The following is a 12936-nucleotide window of genomic DNA, read 5'->3' as shown; positions in this document are numbered from 1 at the left end:
TCAATCGCTGGAAGCTGCAGCTGCATCCTGTTTGTTGGAAGCCTCATTGCCTGATACTGTCCTCATAATTTCGATGATAGGCGCGTCTGCCATTGCAATAGCCCTGGGTTTCTCGACTCGAAGGCTGAACTTTGTACCAGGCGATAAGACTTCTGGAAGCCTTTGAATCAGCTGCATGTAGACAAACTCCACGAGCGTCTCCAGAGTCTCATAGGTTGTATCCTGAATGATCTGCTATCATGTCAGATGTGTTCATCAGTCCTACATTTTTCAGGTTTGTCAAACCTACCTGAACTAGAGTCTTTTCGACATCAAAGAGTGCCTTCTGGTGCCTCTCATCGAATGAGCTGCTCGAACAATGAGTATATTGCAATGTGAAGCTCACTACGAGCGGTTGCTTCATGGTTCTCTCATAGGCATTGACGCCAATCAGAGTCGGAATCGTCACATCCTTGACGCTGAAAATCCTCGTGACATCGCACGACTTGCCAGTCTGGTCATAAGACGTGGTAGACGTGATGACCACTTCGGTGCCAAGCATACTCGCTTTGGGCAGGTGTACTTCCACTGCACTTCTCGCAACGATGAAATTGTCGTTGGCTTTCAATGCCAGACCATGTATTGCGGATTCGGTCGCAGCGAGAACCTGATCCAATGTGATACAGTCTTGCCCACAATTTGACCGGATGCGCTTGGTAAGATTGCCATAATGGATGGTGCTGTCGTCTAGCTTGTCGGCATCCGATGCTGTGCTGAAGCCCTTTGTGAGCGAGAGATGTACGCTTACGAGCGCTGGCTGTTCCTTGAGATTGCCCCAAACATCAGGCGCTGACACGGGAGAGGACAATTGGATATTCTTGACGTGGATACAGTCTGCTGAAGTGGCTGCGGCACTGAAGTGAGCGGCGAGGTCTGACATGATGCTCTACAGTCGCACTGACAGATCACTCGAATTCCGAGAGCTGAAGAAGTTTTTATGTTTTGGCTTCTTGGGAGTACTGATTGGGAAGAGTTTGTGAAGCGCCAAGGCTCGAGTGAAATGAAGATTGCCGCGGCACAGGTAGTCACTAATCGTTCGCAGAGTAGTGTTGCATTGCCAGGGATAGTGCAACAAGAACAAACTTGTACCTGATTGTGCTCTACAGCCTAGGACCGTTCAACACCGCTACACTGGCCATTTATGCAGGGATTTGTGGTGTATATATATCACGCTGTCTAAACCCTGTTATCGCTGTACGGCGTCATACATTGCGCCCTTGGCCCAATGGTTAAGGCATCTGACTTCGATCCAAATATGGTCCGACATCAGGGGATTGCGGGTTCGAGTCCCGTGGGGCGTTCTAATCGTTCTTTTTGCTTTTTTCTTCTTTCTAGTGATTATCATATACATTCGTCCCCCGGACGTTCTGCAATTTTTTGCACCTTTCTGCGAGCCGGCTTCGATAACCGTGGACATGCAGATCTGTTCGGATGCAGTCATGCTATGAATGAACGTACATCCTGATACTGAGAAGAGCCTGAGTGACATGGAAACAGGCAGTTTCATGCCTTGATCTCTTGTAGCACTTCCTACCTTGGTCTCAGGCGTGCCGGCTCATCAAGTCAGTCTATATCGGCGTACATCCCATCTCAAGTTAGGTATGTATGCTTCGCTCAATTCAGGGGGCCTGGACGGGGCATGAAGTATAGGAACTTGAAGGGACAGAAAGAATACAAGCCCGGCACTTTAGTCCAAAGAATTCACAAGACTGCGACAGGAGGACAAGACCGACTGAGGGTGACGAGCACCCCGCTGCTTGCCATGGTGGCGTATGGACTCGTACCCGAACGTGGGACAGGCAATGCTTCACGTGCGCTCTAACTCCTGGACATGGCAGCGTGTTTCCCGATATTCACATCGCTGGCTCTCGACGCAACTAGCGCATCGCTAGACAAATCTCCTCATTGAAACTCGGCCTTTGTCCTGCTTGGTTCCTGGATGTACGTGGTCACACCAGCACGCCAAGGAGATCATTGGTGTGTCTGAAGGCTTCGTGGGACTGCAGCTTGTGGTTGTCTCATGCAGGGGTACATAAAGAAATCGAAGTCTCGAAAGAGTCTTGCTCGGCTGAGAACTATCGACACCACCTCATCGACGACTTACACGAAGCCCACCCACCACAGAGAAATGCTCCGGATGACGGAGAGATGCCCCTTTCGAGCCACGATGCTTTGCCTGCCGCTCCTGACGAGTTGCGGCCACTTGCGATTCGACCAGCTCTGGTCACCAAAGGCTTCGATTCGTGCAAGCCAATATTGAAGGAGTCTCGTGCATTCGGCTGTGTTTCCCAGCAGAACGGTCGAGCCATCGATCAAGGCTTGGACTTGCAATTGACCAGACGCGATGAGAGAGCAACACGCATAACATATATATCTACTGAAGATGTTCACCACTTGTCTCTCGAAGTATCGCAGCCTCACCTCATCGCAGCAAGTCCTTCGTTACTCCCAACATGCCTATCTCAATGGCCAGCACCTACGGCCTTCTGTTCGCGTTGATCGCCCTCACACTCGCTGCACCTCAGCCAGCTTTGGATGCCAGGCAAGACACCATTACATCGTCTGCAACATGTTCTGCAGCGGCGACAGTCTCTGCAGAAGCTGCATGTATTTCCGGTAGAGGTACTGCGTTTGTGGAAAGCGTGTGCTCCGACCTCACGTCGACTGCTGTCGAATACAGCACTACGTGTGTGCCCCTGAGCTCTCCCCAGTTGTTCACAATTGACAATCACACAGCATAGTTCCGCGTACCACTACTAGAACTTTAACGGTTGCCACGAGCTACACTTCCACACGCACCCGCAGTTACTCCAGATCCACTACAGTCAGAACAACAATGTATGCGCGATCCTGTGAATCCACCATGACCTTTTCACTGACTGTCCAAGCACCTACACTAGCACTGTGAGGGTAACAAGCGGCACCACGACGAGCATTGCCGGCACGGTCACTACTGGCATTGTCAGGTAATCCTTCACCACCCTGTAACTAAGTCACCACGCTTACCATCAGTAGGACCTCAACCCAGTACACCTGTCCCAACTCTGCCACTTCCGCAGTCTTCCCAACGACTGCGAGTTCTGACGATACGTCGGGCATGAAGCGTCGGCAAGCCTCATCCACTTGCTTCCCATACTTCCGCACGCAATATGGACTGGAGGGCATTATTCAAGCTTGCAGGTGTCTTCGTCCGTCCTCTGCTATTGCCACCACGACAATCACATTGTCTGCCAGAGCCACAAGCGGTACCACCACTGTGACTGCAAGTTGACTCCATCATTCCAATCGTGCTTTGGGTAAAGCTAACCATTTCACAGGCCTCCATCACCGCAGGCGGCCGTAGCACGACCAGGACAACAACTACGATCACCTCTACACGTGTAATCACTGCCAGCGATGTCACATCAACCACGGTATGCTCATTGCGATGAAGTCGACGGAATCTTCTTCTAACGGGAATGCAGATTCGCGTTGTCGTTCCGAGCATCACTACCGTCAGATCGACCAGCATCACCACAGTCACTTCCGCCTATCCACTTCCCACCGGTCGCTTCCGCATCTTCATGAATATTGGGGGCCAGAAGCTTTACGGCAGAAACACCCAAGCCGCCAGTAATACCAGCGGTACAGACGTTATCGCGCTTTCACCAGGCAGATCGGGTGCATCTTCTTGGGGATTCAACCCGCTCATGAACCTGATCTTAGCTGCTGCCCAGCTCAAGATCGCTGTCGAGCAAAACACTTGGGACGTGCCATTCGTTTACTTAGTACCTGGCAACTTGCCTGTACCAGATCCATGGACGGCTCCAACCTTTGCTCCTTGCAATGGCACATTGGTTCCCACTGGAAGTCAATCGAACTACATCTTTGCCGCATGCTTCTCCGGTAATTCACCTAACCGCCGCCTCGCCTTTGGCGCTCCAGGTGTCTGGAACGACAATGTCAACAGAGACCAAGGCGATGCAGCAGAAGCCGTGAACAATGGAACTTGCGTGACGGGAAATCTGGGAATCGAGGCTGTCTCTGGTTCGTTGACTCCGATTCCAGGCTCCGGGTCCTCTACGACTTCACAGACGACAACCTCCGACACTACTTCTTCATCCTCATCTACCACTACCACCTCCGAGTCGACTACAGACGACTCGGTATTCCCGACTGGTCCTCTCGCTCGGACTGCTCCAGGCTACTGAAAGCACCACAAATGGAAGGGGGGTGTAAGAACGGCTGGCCATCAAAAAGTCCCGAAAGGTAAGGAAAATTTCAAGGCATGTTTTGAAAAAAGGCAACAAACAAATCAAAGGGGCGTTCGTTCATTTGTCCCGGGATTTCCAACATTGCTTGATGAAGGTGCAAATAAGACAAGAAAATGAACTCACTGCCGGACGTACGCAAGAATCAGAATGGAGAAAGTTTCGTTTTGTGTTTTTTCTCTTTTTCCTTCTTTTCCTGGATATTTTGATAGTTACCGCAAAAATCACTTTACGTACCTTATTAGATAAGGTATGATGGAAGAAAAAGCTGCTACTCTGCTTCATTTATTCACTTACTCGTTCATTGCCAGGTGCCTCATCAAATCCACCCTATTGAAAAGGCTTATTAAACCGCTCTATCACTTTCCATACCCGCCAACAGCCTAACACTTTGTTTGCTCAATGAATCAATTTAAGGTAATCAACCCACTACCTATGCACACCCTACCTTGACCCTCCCCTACCCAACCCTAATGCACATAACCCTAGCCTCACCTATCCCTCAAACCCCGTTTAACCGCCTAACCCGCCCGCCATTTTCTTCCCTTCCCCCTTTCCCTTAGTACCTTAGTATCTTCCAAGCTTACCTAATATACCTCCTACCCTCCACCCGTCCTAGGAGATACCCTCCGAGTGTTCCAGCCGTTCCAGTTGTTCCAATTGTTCCAGATCCTGTCTCACTCTCACAGTTCCAGATTCCCTTCTTTAAAAAAAGAATATCGGCATGTTCCAACCCAAACCAATATTCCAGACCATTCCAGAATATTTAGAACCTCTAGATGTCTCGGAGGGGAAGAAACGTTCTTTTCTTCTTGGACGCGAAACGCAAAATTTGGTTAGGGTAAGACGTCTGTAAGTTTTTCGGTGATTGAAGGGGAAGGGAGAGGGAGTTGTTGTTGTTGTTGTTGTTGTTGTTGAACAGGGAAAGAACGCGCGACTCCACGAGCAAAAGTAAGACAAGGTAGCCGGATAGTAACAAAGGTGAAATGTAAGTGCTCGTGAAGTTCTGGGGGTCTGGATATCTTTTTGGTCCTGGGATACATAGAGCCGTAACTAATATACAATGTAATATACAAGGAAAAAAGGAATCGTTCTTTTTTCCGTTCTCGTATCAAAAAGGTCCTGCAATCCCTCCGAAAAAATCTCATGCGTAAAGGGTACTACCTCCTAGACACCCTGCAAACAGCATTCTGGCTGTAAGACCCGATCATGTCTCTTCAATGTAGAGCATGTCGTGCGATGAAATAGAGCATATCGTGCAAAAGAAAAAATTATACAAATAAGAAATGGAGATGTCGGAAGTCTCGCTTTCGCTTAGACCATACCCTCCTCCTTTTGGCGGTTGAGACGGTTGGAAACCATCTTGTGTGGGGTCATGAGTTGCTTGAGACCGAACCATGGTGTGTTGACAGGTGACTCGCCAGTGTAGACGAATGCATCATATAAGAATGCTCCAACAACGCAGCCGCAGAAGGGTGCCACAATAGGGACCCAGAAATAGTAGTCTCCAGCGGACCAAACGGCAGTGCCGTAGCCCAGGCATGCAGTCATGACACGTGGACCGAGGTCACGAGCGGGGTTGATAGCGAAGCCAGTTTGAGCACCGAAGCAGATGGCAATACCAGTCTAGCGATGAAGTCAGCTTTGATCGTGAGATCAAACAATCAATGTCGTGGTTACTTACGAGAGTGAAGAACAAGCAGAGTGGGAACCAAGCACCAGACGCGACGAACTTGCCCTTGTTCGAGTCATCCTTGAGGGCAAAGATGATGAATACCAAGATTGCTGAGCCAATGAACTGGTCGAAAAACTGGCTGGCCTTGGTAAGGGCAGGGGCTGGGTAGGTTGCGAAGATGCCGGCGGTAGCGGTTGAAGATGGTGCAACGGTACGAGCACCGCTTTCATACTGGTCGATGAGGTTGACGTAGTTGCCATAGACAACACCAGCAGCAACGAATGCACCCAAGAATTGAGCCAACCAGTACATTGGAAGACGTCTCCATGGAAGCTTGCGGAACATGCAGGACGCGAGGCACACAGCCGGGTTCAAGAATGCACCGGAGTCTCCAGCGACGTAGATACCCAACATGAGACCGATACCCCAGCCAAAGGTGACTGTGGTCCAGTTTCCGTAGCCATTACCACCAGGTGCGGTCGTGTCGCCGGCGGTGAGAAGGGTCTGTGCCAGTGCGGCATCACCTGCTCAAGTCAGCGCTGATGAATTGTCAAAATTGATGGGCAAAGAAGCTTACCAAATAGCACGAGGATAAATGTTCCCCAGAACTCTGCGAAGGGCTCCTTGAAGGCGATTTTAGCCTTGGACCAAAAGAAGTGGTTATGTTCGGCGTGATCGAGTTCCTCATCGACGGTTGCCATTGGTGCCAGACCCATCCACGCACGGGGTGTTTGCAGAGTCGAGGATGCGGGAACTGGCGTTCGTAGAGAGCCAGTGGACGTGGTTGATTTCAAGTCATGGGCAGGAGGATGGCCAGGCGAGGACATGCTCTCCTTGCCATCTTTGTCCGACCAGTCCTCGGAGCTGGAGTGGTTCAGATTGTTGGACTGCTGCTGGTCTCTGACGACGGCACTGCGGAGGCCGTCGAGGTCTTGCTGCTGCCTTGTTGGAACAGACGTGTTGTTGATATGAGTGTTGGGGGTGAATGGTGGAGGGGCCATGTTGTTGATGGGAGCAGCACCCTGTGTAGCGGACATTCTCTTGACGCCTTGAGAAGGTGGTGGAATGGAGATTGGTTCCAACATAGAGAAGACTGATCGAGGAACTCGAGGCTAGGACTACTCGTTGATAAGGGATGTTGCTTTGGCCTGGGACGTGCTAATGGAGTAGCTTGCAAGATGAATTGTGTGCTGAAAGGGTCGACCTTTAATATCTAAACAACGAGGCCCTACATACAATGGTTCACCAGCCTCTGAGGTCGTACTTGCATGAGCTCCGAACCACAAATCTGGTGCCAGTAGATCTGTTGCCGAACTGCTCACTCAGCCGAGTCAGCGCACGAACGCTTTTGTCCCTAGCACAGTCGTCGCGATCGATGTTGCACGGCGTCATCGAGCGATTTAGGGGACCGGCACTGCTGCAGGTACGTGCCATAGTCGCTGTCGAGCATAGAGCATTGGGACGCCGTCGACCGGCTGGCGCTTGTGGGTTGAGAAATAGGAACAACCACATCCAGGCACGACTCGCATGGCGCCGGGTGGAGACATTAGAAGCGATTTGAGGTCCCTTGAGACCAACCACGAACCACGCTCGAGCGGATTGACTTGCGCCTCCCGCGCGGGGACGCGGACCCCGAAGTCTAGAGCGCGAGTCGTGGCATGCATTTTGCCTGCGTCGGGGCCTCGATGCGCTTGTGGTGATGCCTCTCAACACAGGTGACGGGGTCGCAGCTCTCAGCTCTTTGGGCATGAATTGCAAAGCATTGATGCCATTCCTGATGAGTACGCTCTGCATGTGCAGTGGCGTGTGTGCTGGTGGTAATTGTCAAAAATGGCCGCATCATGTGGAGTTGGCTCGTCGATGCAGTTGTGCGGGTGAGGTCAGCGTGACAGCCTAGGCACACTCGCCTACGTGCGCACCTGCGCACCGTTTCTATAGAACAGAGGAGAACTACTACCGTATACACCACACCCTCGCCGCGCCCGGGCATGCATTGCATTGCATGGCGTGGGGAGTTCTCGATGGTATAGTTGTATGTGGTCTGGTAAGCAGGTCGCTCGATCCTCCAGACTCCGTCCTAAGATACTCTCCCTCCTCGTCATCTCATCTTCTCATCTTCGTGCACATCGCGATGCATTGCGGTGATTTGCGTGCAGCCCGTAATGTGATGTGATGGTGCGTGTGCGTGTGCGTGCAATGAGCCGCTGGGACAATCGTCGTCATTGGCCAGCGGGCGAGAGCGCGAGGGACGTCAAGGTCGCGGCTATGGCTGTGGGTGCGAGTCGTGTCGACGGCCAGCTGATTCAGAGACAAGTGACATCAGTGCTGCTGCGAGCACGCCGAGTGGTGGTTGTGTCTCATCAGCGTCATGCTTTGGAATTTTTTCTAGTGACCGCGATGCCGATGGAGATGATGTCGAAGGGATGAGTTGGGGCCATGTGGTCAGCCGAGGTGCAGAGGCACGACAAAATTTATAATGATCCCTTGGAGGTAATGATGTTCAAGAAGTGGTTGAGTGTGAGTGAGAGTGAGAGCAGAAGAGAAGGCAGGACAGGGCAGGGCACGCGCAGCCACGTGCTCGAGTCTTGGCGATGGTTTCACCTCACACGCGTAAGGTAGCAGCGCGCCAGTCGCGTCTCTACTGTAAGGTCAGGTAGCTGCCAACAACAGCCAACAACACACTGCGCAACACACAACCCCCCGCCAACACCACTCTGCTCTCAACGCATTGCACTTCCAGTTCCCTCCTCCGATACAGTAATCGGCTCTTAGCCATATACAACACCGAACCGGACGCAGAACTGCCTCCAGGACGCGTCCAAACCCAACAGAACACGCGAACCAGCTCTGACACTACGAACGCGAACAAGAAAAGCAAGGCGCCGCCCATGTCTGGACGAATGCTGCGTAATTTCCAGAGAAGATAAGTCGGCGTGTGCTGCAAGCAGCCATGTATCTACCACGGACGGATATCACGCGCCTTTACCTCGACCTACTCAAGACGACCCATCCGTCCTCTTCGCCTGTCCAGATCCTCACTTCTCTCTCGGTCGACAGCATATGCGCTACGCGTATCCTCGTGAGCTTGCTCAAGCGCGATTTCATACCTCACAAGATTCAGCCCGTGTCTGGCTACGCGGATCTGCAGAAGCATGGACAGGAACTTGTTCTACCGTTGACGCGACAACGTGGTGGCGATGGCGGGACTGTGATCTGTCTGGGCTTGGGAGGCTCGGTCGCATTGGAGGAAGTGCTGGGTCTGGACGGTAGGGGAGAAGATGGCGACGTGGTGGAAGGCGGCATGGCGGAACACGGTGTTGATGTTTGGGTCGTGGATGCTCACCGACCTTACAACCTGGACAACGTGTTTGGAGCTTCAGCTACCGTGTCCGAACTTGACGGTACTGCTGTGTCACGACCCGGTGTCAAGGAAGGCTGCATTGGTGCTGGATACAAGCATGGCAAGGGAGGTGTCATCGTATTTGACGACGGCGATCTCATGGAGGATCTGCAAGCTGAAAAAGAAGCATACTTTGCGTTACAAGGCATGCCCGAGATCACGGAAGATGATATAGCCATGGTCGCCGACGACGATGACGATGATGACGAAGATAATGACGAGGAGAACGAGGATGCATCAAGCAGTGGGCAGAAGCGCAAGCGAAGGCTCGACTCTGATAATGAAGACAGCCTGTCAGAATCCGATGTCGAGGAGAGTAGACCGAGGCGACGACGACGAAGCAATTCAAGCACCTCTGTGCCGATACCGTCCTCGCCAGGAGGCAACCCATTTTCTGGTCAGCTAGATGGGGCCTCCACGCCGCAGCCCGTGCCATCTTCACCTCCGATGCGCAGGGAGCCCACTTCAAAGCAGAAGATGAAACAACTTTTGAACTTGAGGAGAAGGCATGAAGCGACCCTAGACAAGTACTACGATCGTGGCACGAGTGGTGCAGAGCCTGTATGTAGCATGATATATGCTCTAGTATCAGAGCTCGGCCGAGAAGAGAACGAGCTGCTCTGGTTAGCAATTGTTGGCATGGCTGCTGTTCAACTGACTCCAGCTGGGGCCGGGCCACGCGCGAAATTGATCCGCGAAACCCTACAAGAAGAAGTCAGGCGGTTGAACCCGATACCAGAAGCAGAACTTCTGCGATCCCAAAGCGCAGAAGCTGTCATTCCTACCACGGCACGTAGTCCTACGGACACCAGTATTCGTCTCTCGCCCGAACCTCGTTTCCTGCTGATTCGACACTGGAGCTTATACGATGCAATGCGACACTCTCCCTATCTGGCCACACGTTTGCACCTGTGGAATGATCAGGGCATGAAGCGGCTGCACAAGCTGCTTGCCAAGATGGGTATCAGTCTAGCTGAAGCAGGCCAGGGCTACCTGCACATGGACACTGCTGTGAAGCAGACGCTTCGGAAACGCATTCTCAAATGGTCAGCACACTACAACCTCGAAGGTCTAGTTCCTGATGATAGCGGTACCCGCGGCATGGAGAACTGGGGATTTGTCCGCTCCTGGGGCTGGGCAGGCACTCTATCAGCAGAAGATGTGGCGATAGTTGTTGGCGCGATTCTCGAAGTCGGCACCGATCACTCCCTTTTTCCTGATCTGAAGTACGACAACAGAGCGACGACGGACTTCAATTACAATGCACGCTTGCGCAATTTGCCTACTCCTCCGCATAGTTCGGACGACGGTATGGATTCAGCCTTGCATGATAGTTCCGCAGATGTACCAGACTACGTCACTCAGCGTTTTTATCGCGCCTACGATGCTTTGGAACCTCACAGCAGCGGTCTCAAGACTCTGCAGAGGAGCATCCCTGCTGCGCAAGACCTGTATCGAGCTATTCTTCGTGTCGGATCATACCTCATCAGCAAGAAAGTCCTCCGACATCTACGATCGTTCCGCATAGGGGTGGTCCGAGAAGGTTCGGACTTACAAGTCTTCATCCACCCTGGTGCACTCGTCAGACTGGCGAGCTGGGTCGGCGAAGCTGTGGCCGTCCTTGAAGCCGAGTCTGGGAAGGAGGCAGGTAAGCGCAAGGACCAGGCACTTGTGCTTGGCGCTCTCGACGAGAATCGAGCGGTCTATGTCGTGGTCGGCATTGGCGGTGGAACAGGCTGGAATGGTAATGGCAAGAAGATCCGATCCAAGGCTGAAATCAAAGAACGCGAGGAGAAGAAGAAGCGCAAGGAGGCCGATCGCGCCGCAAAGCGAGCGGTGGCTGCACGAAAGCGAGAAGAGCGTCGACGCTTGAGACGAGAACGCAATGCTGCCAACGGGCTTGACTCGGACGACGATGAGGATTCAGAAAGCGAGGTAGAGACTGAAGACGACGACTCGGATTCCGATGCTGACTCTGACGACGATGACGAGACTGCTGCGAGACGGAAGAGGACAGGGCCAACAAATCGCTTTGGGCAGGCTTTCCAAGAGGTGGTTGAGCAGACTGCGGCGCGAGTACGGATTGACTCCTTTGAGCATAGCGTGGTGGAAGTGAAGAAGGAGGACTTCCCCGGCTTTCTGGAAGCATTGAGTTCGAAGACTGTGGTCTCGTCATGATGGCAGCGGGACGTTTCGTTGATTTATGCTTCATGATGGCGTTCGAGGTGCACTTGAGGCGAAGACATGGTGATGAATGTTTAGATTTTTCCCATTGCATACATGGCATTTTGGGTGGCCTTTTGGGAAAACATGACGCAGAGACCCCTGAGATACACAGCTGATTCCTACTACAATAGCGTGCGGTACCGCAGAGAAAGTATAGATACGACACTGCGTTGCAGCATTTCGCCTTCTCTCTTCTCTTTTGGGTATGGAGGCAGTCCTCATCCTGTTGTACGTTGTCTGACTATCACTCCGCACCCCTTGTTGCGAGGATGTAAGGCCTCTTCTCCCAGAACCCATCGCCGATGATATCAGTATGTTCCTGCACAATCTTCGCCTTCATCTTTCTCTTCCTCTCCTTTTCCAATTGACTTTTGCTCTTTGCATCCACACCCTTCTTCATCTTCTTCATCTTGTCACCACTCGCAGTCACTTCTTCCCCACCACCACCACCACCAACATCATCATACACCCTATACATGACCGTCCCCTTCCTCCACACCTCCAATTCCTGATTATAATTCACCCCAAACCGACTCCACAAAATCTCATTCTTATCACTCGCCACACTTCCCTTCAACTCCTGTTCCGCCTCCGTCCCACTCATCCCACCTTTCAACACCAGGTTCCAAAACGTCGTATTATACAAATTATTAATATGACAATCCGCTTGTCTCCACGCCAAATAATCTCGTATAATCTTTTTCTTCGGATAACAAATACATCTCCCATCAAATGTCGGCCATGGTCTCTCTAATTTCTTCATCCTTTCTTTTCCTTTTCCTTCCCCATCTCCCTCTCCCTCTCCCCCTCCATCCACCCCATCACCCCCCACCTCCACCCCCATCGCATCCACCCACCCCATACAAAACTCCGCCGTAAACATCGTGGCAACACTCGAACTCAATTTCGCACTCCTCCTCTCAAACAACCTCGTATCCTCATGCAACACAAACGAAAACTCATCACTCTGTCCATACGCCAAAACCATATCCGGAAAAGCCTGCAAAACGCGCTCGGCAGCCGAATTCATGAGATGCATGAGACGCGCATCATTGGGTTTTTGAAAATTGTATTTGATGCACAATTTGCTGAAGCCGCGGCCGTCGATGCGGATGACGATCCATTGCGAAGGGGGTAAGACGTCGTTTGATTCAAAGGTTTTGACGTAGGAGAATTCGGTGTTGGCCATGAGCAGGTGGGTTTATATGAAGGTTTTCCCTCTTTTCTTTTCTTTTCTTTTTTTTTGCTTGGATTTTTTCGATTTCTTCTTCCCCTCTCGTGCTGGTTGGTGTAGAAAGGTTACTGAACTTGTGAGTGCACGAAATATCAGTGGCTTCACAAGTCTC

The 12936-nt window shown here is 51.8% G+C and overlaps 6 protein-coding genes and 1 non-coding gene across 7 annotated transcripts; 3 read left to right on the top strand and 4 right to left on the bottom strand.

The window, feature by feature from the left end:
- SEPMUDRAFT_154912 (uncharacterized protein) lies at positions 1-927 on the bottom strand (the record flags this gene model as incomplete). Its single annotated transcript, XM_016907591.1, has 2 exons — positions 290-927; positions 1-231 (listed from the first exon to the last, which is right to left on the bottom strand). The coding sequence occupies exons 1-2, from the start codon at positions 917-919 to the stop codon at positions 1-3; spliced, it is 861 nt and encodes a 286-aa protein (XP_016762203.1). The 5' UTR covers positions 920-927.
- A 323-nt stretch (positions 928-1250) lies between these two features.
- SEPMUDRAFT_t26 lies at positions 1251-1340 on the top strand. Its single transcript has one exon. It is a non-coding gene; the product is annotated as a tRNA-Arg (tRNA).
- A 1152-nt stretch (positions 1341-2492) lies between these two features.
- SEPMUDRAFT_154911 (uncharacterized protein) lies at positions 2493-4330 on the top strand (the record flags this gene model as incomplete). Its single annotated transcript, XM_016907590.1, has 6 exons — positions 2493-2725; positions 2776-2877; positions 2928-3005; positions 3055-3295; positions 3357-3452; positions 3504-4330. The coding sequence occupies 6 exons, from the start codon at positions 2493-2495 to the stop codon at positions 4227-4229; spliced, it is 1476 nt and encodes a 491-aa protein (XP_016762202.1). The 3' UTR covers positions 4230-4330.
- A 959-nt stretch (positions 4331-5289) lies between these two features.
- On the bottom strand, positions 5290-8437 carry SEPMUDRAFT_147911 (aquaporin). The gene is made up of 3 exons (XM_016904593.1): positions 6542-8437; positions 5974-6488; positions 5290-5915 (listed from the first exon to the last, which is right to left on the bottom strand). Exons 1-3 carry the CDS (start codon positions 7047-7049, stop codon positions 5604-5606), a joined length of 1335 nt encoding a protein of 444 aa, XP_016762200.1. The 5' UTR covers positions 7050-8437; the 3' UTR covers positions 5290-5603.
- On the bottom strand, positions 7207-7758 carry SEPMUDRAFT_115372 (uncharacterized protein; the record flags this gene model as incomplete). The annotated part of the gene is made up of 1 exon (XM_016901155.1): positions 7207-7758. One exon carries the CDS (start codon positions 7756-7758, stop codon positions 7207-7209), a length of 552 nt encoding a protein of 183 aa, XP_016762201.1.
- A 25-nt stretch (positions 8438-8462) lies between the features above and the next one.
- SEPMUDRAFT_147910 (CDC45-like protein) lies at positions 8463-11752 on the top strand. Its single transcript, XM_016904592.1, has one exon. It carries the CDS (start codon positions 8915-8917, stop codon positions 11540-11542), a length of 2628 nt encoding a protein of 875 aa, XP_016762199.1. The 5' UTR covers positions 8463-8914; the 3' UTR covers positions 11543-11752.
- Positions 11753-11834: 82 nt separating this feature from the next.
- On the bottom strand, positions 11835-12779 carry SEPMUDRAFT_41491 (tRNA guanylyltransferase; the record flags this gene model as incomplete). The annotated part of the gene is made up of 3 exons (XM_016908830.1): positions 11835-11984; positions 12021-12347; positions 12408-12779. 3 exons carry the CDS (start codon positions 12777-12779, stop codon positions 11835-11837), a joined length of 849 nt encoding a protein of 282 aa, XP_016762198.1.
- Between the last annotated feature and the right edge of the window lie 157 nt (positions 12780-12936).

Source organism: Sphaerulina musiva (assembly GCF_000320565.1).
Source record: "Sphaerulina musiva SO2202 unplaced genomic scaffold SEPMUscaffold_3, whole genome shotgun sequence".
In the NCBI taxonomy this organism is placed as follows: domain Eukaryota; kingdom Fungi; phylum Ascomycota; class Dothideomycetes; order Mycosphaerellales; family Mycosphaerellaceae; genus Sphaerulina; species Sphaerulina musiva.
Note: the sequence above shows the minus strand (reverse complement) of the source record. Positions and strands in the feature narration are given on the sequence as shown.

What these genes read in the sequence shown, in the direction of transcription:
- SEPMUDRAFT_147911 (XM_016904593.1), bottom strand. Translation starts at nt 7,049, where the DNA reads ATGTTGGAACCAATCTCCATTCCACCACCTTCTCAAGGCGTCAAGAGA. An exon ending in ATTTATCCTCGTGCTATTTG is followed by an intron (nt 6,489 to 6,541) that starts GTAAGCTTCTTT and finishes TGACTTGAGCAG; the next exon opens with GTGATGCCGCACTGGCACAG. An exon ending in TCTGCTTGTTCTTCACTCTC is followed by an intron (nt 5,916 to 5,973) that starts GTAAGTAACCAC and finishes CTTCATCGCTAG; the next exon opens with ACTGGTATTGCCATCTGCTT.
- SEPMUDRAFT_147910 (XM_016904592.1), top strand. Translation starts at nt 8,915, where the DNA reads ATGTATCTACCACGGACGGATATCACGCGCCTTTACCTCGACCTACTC.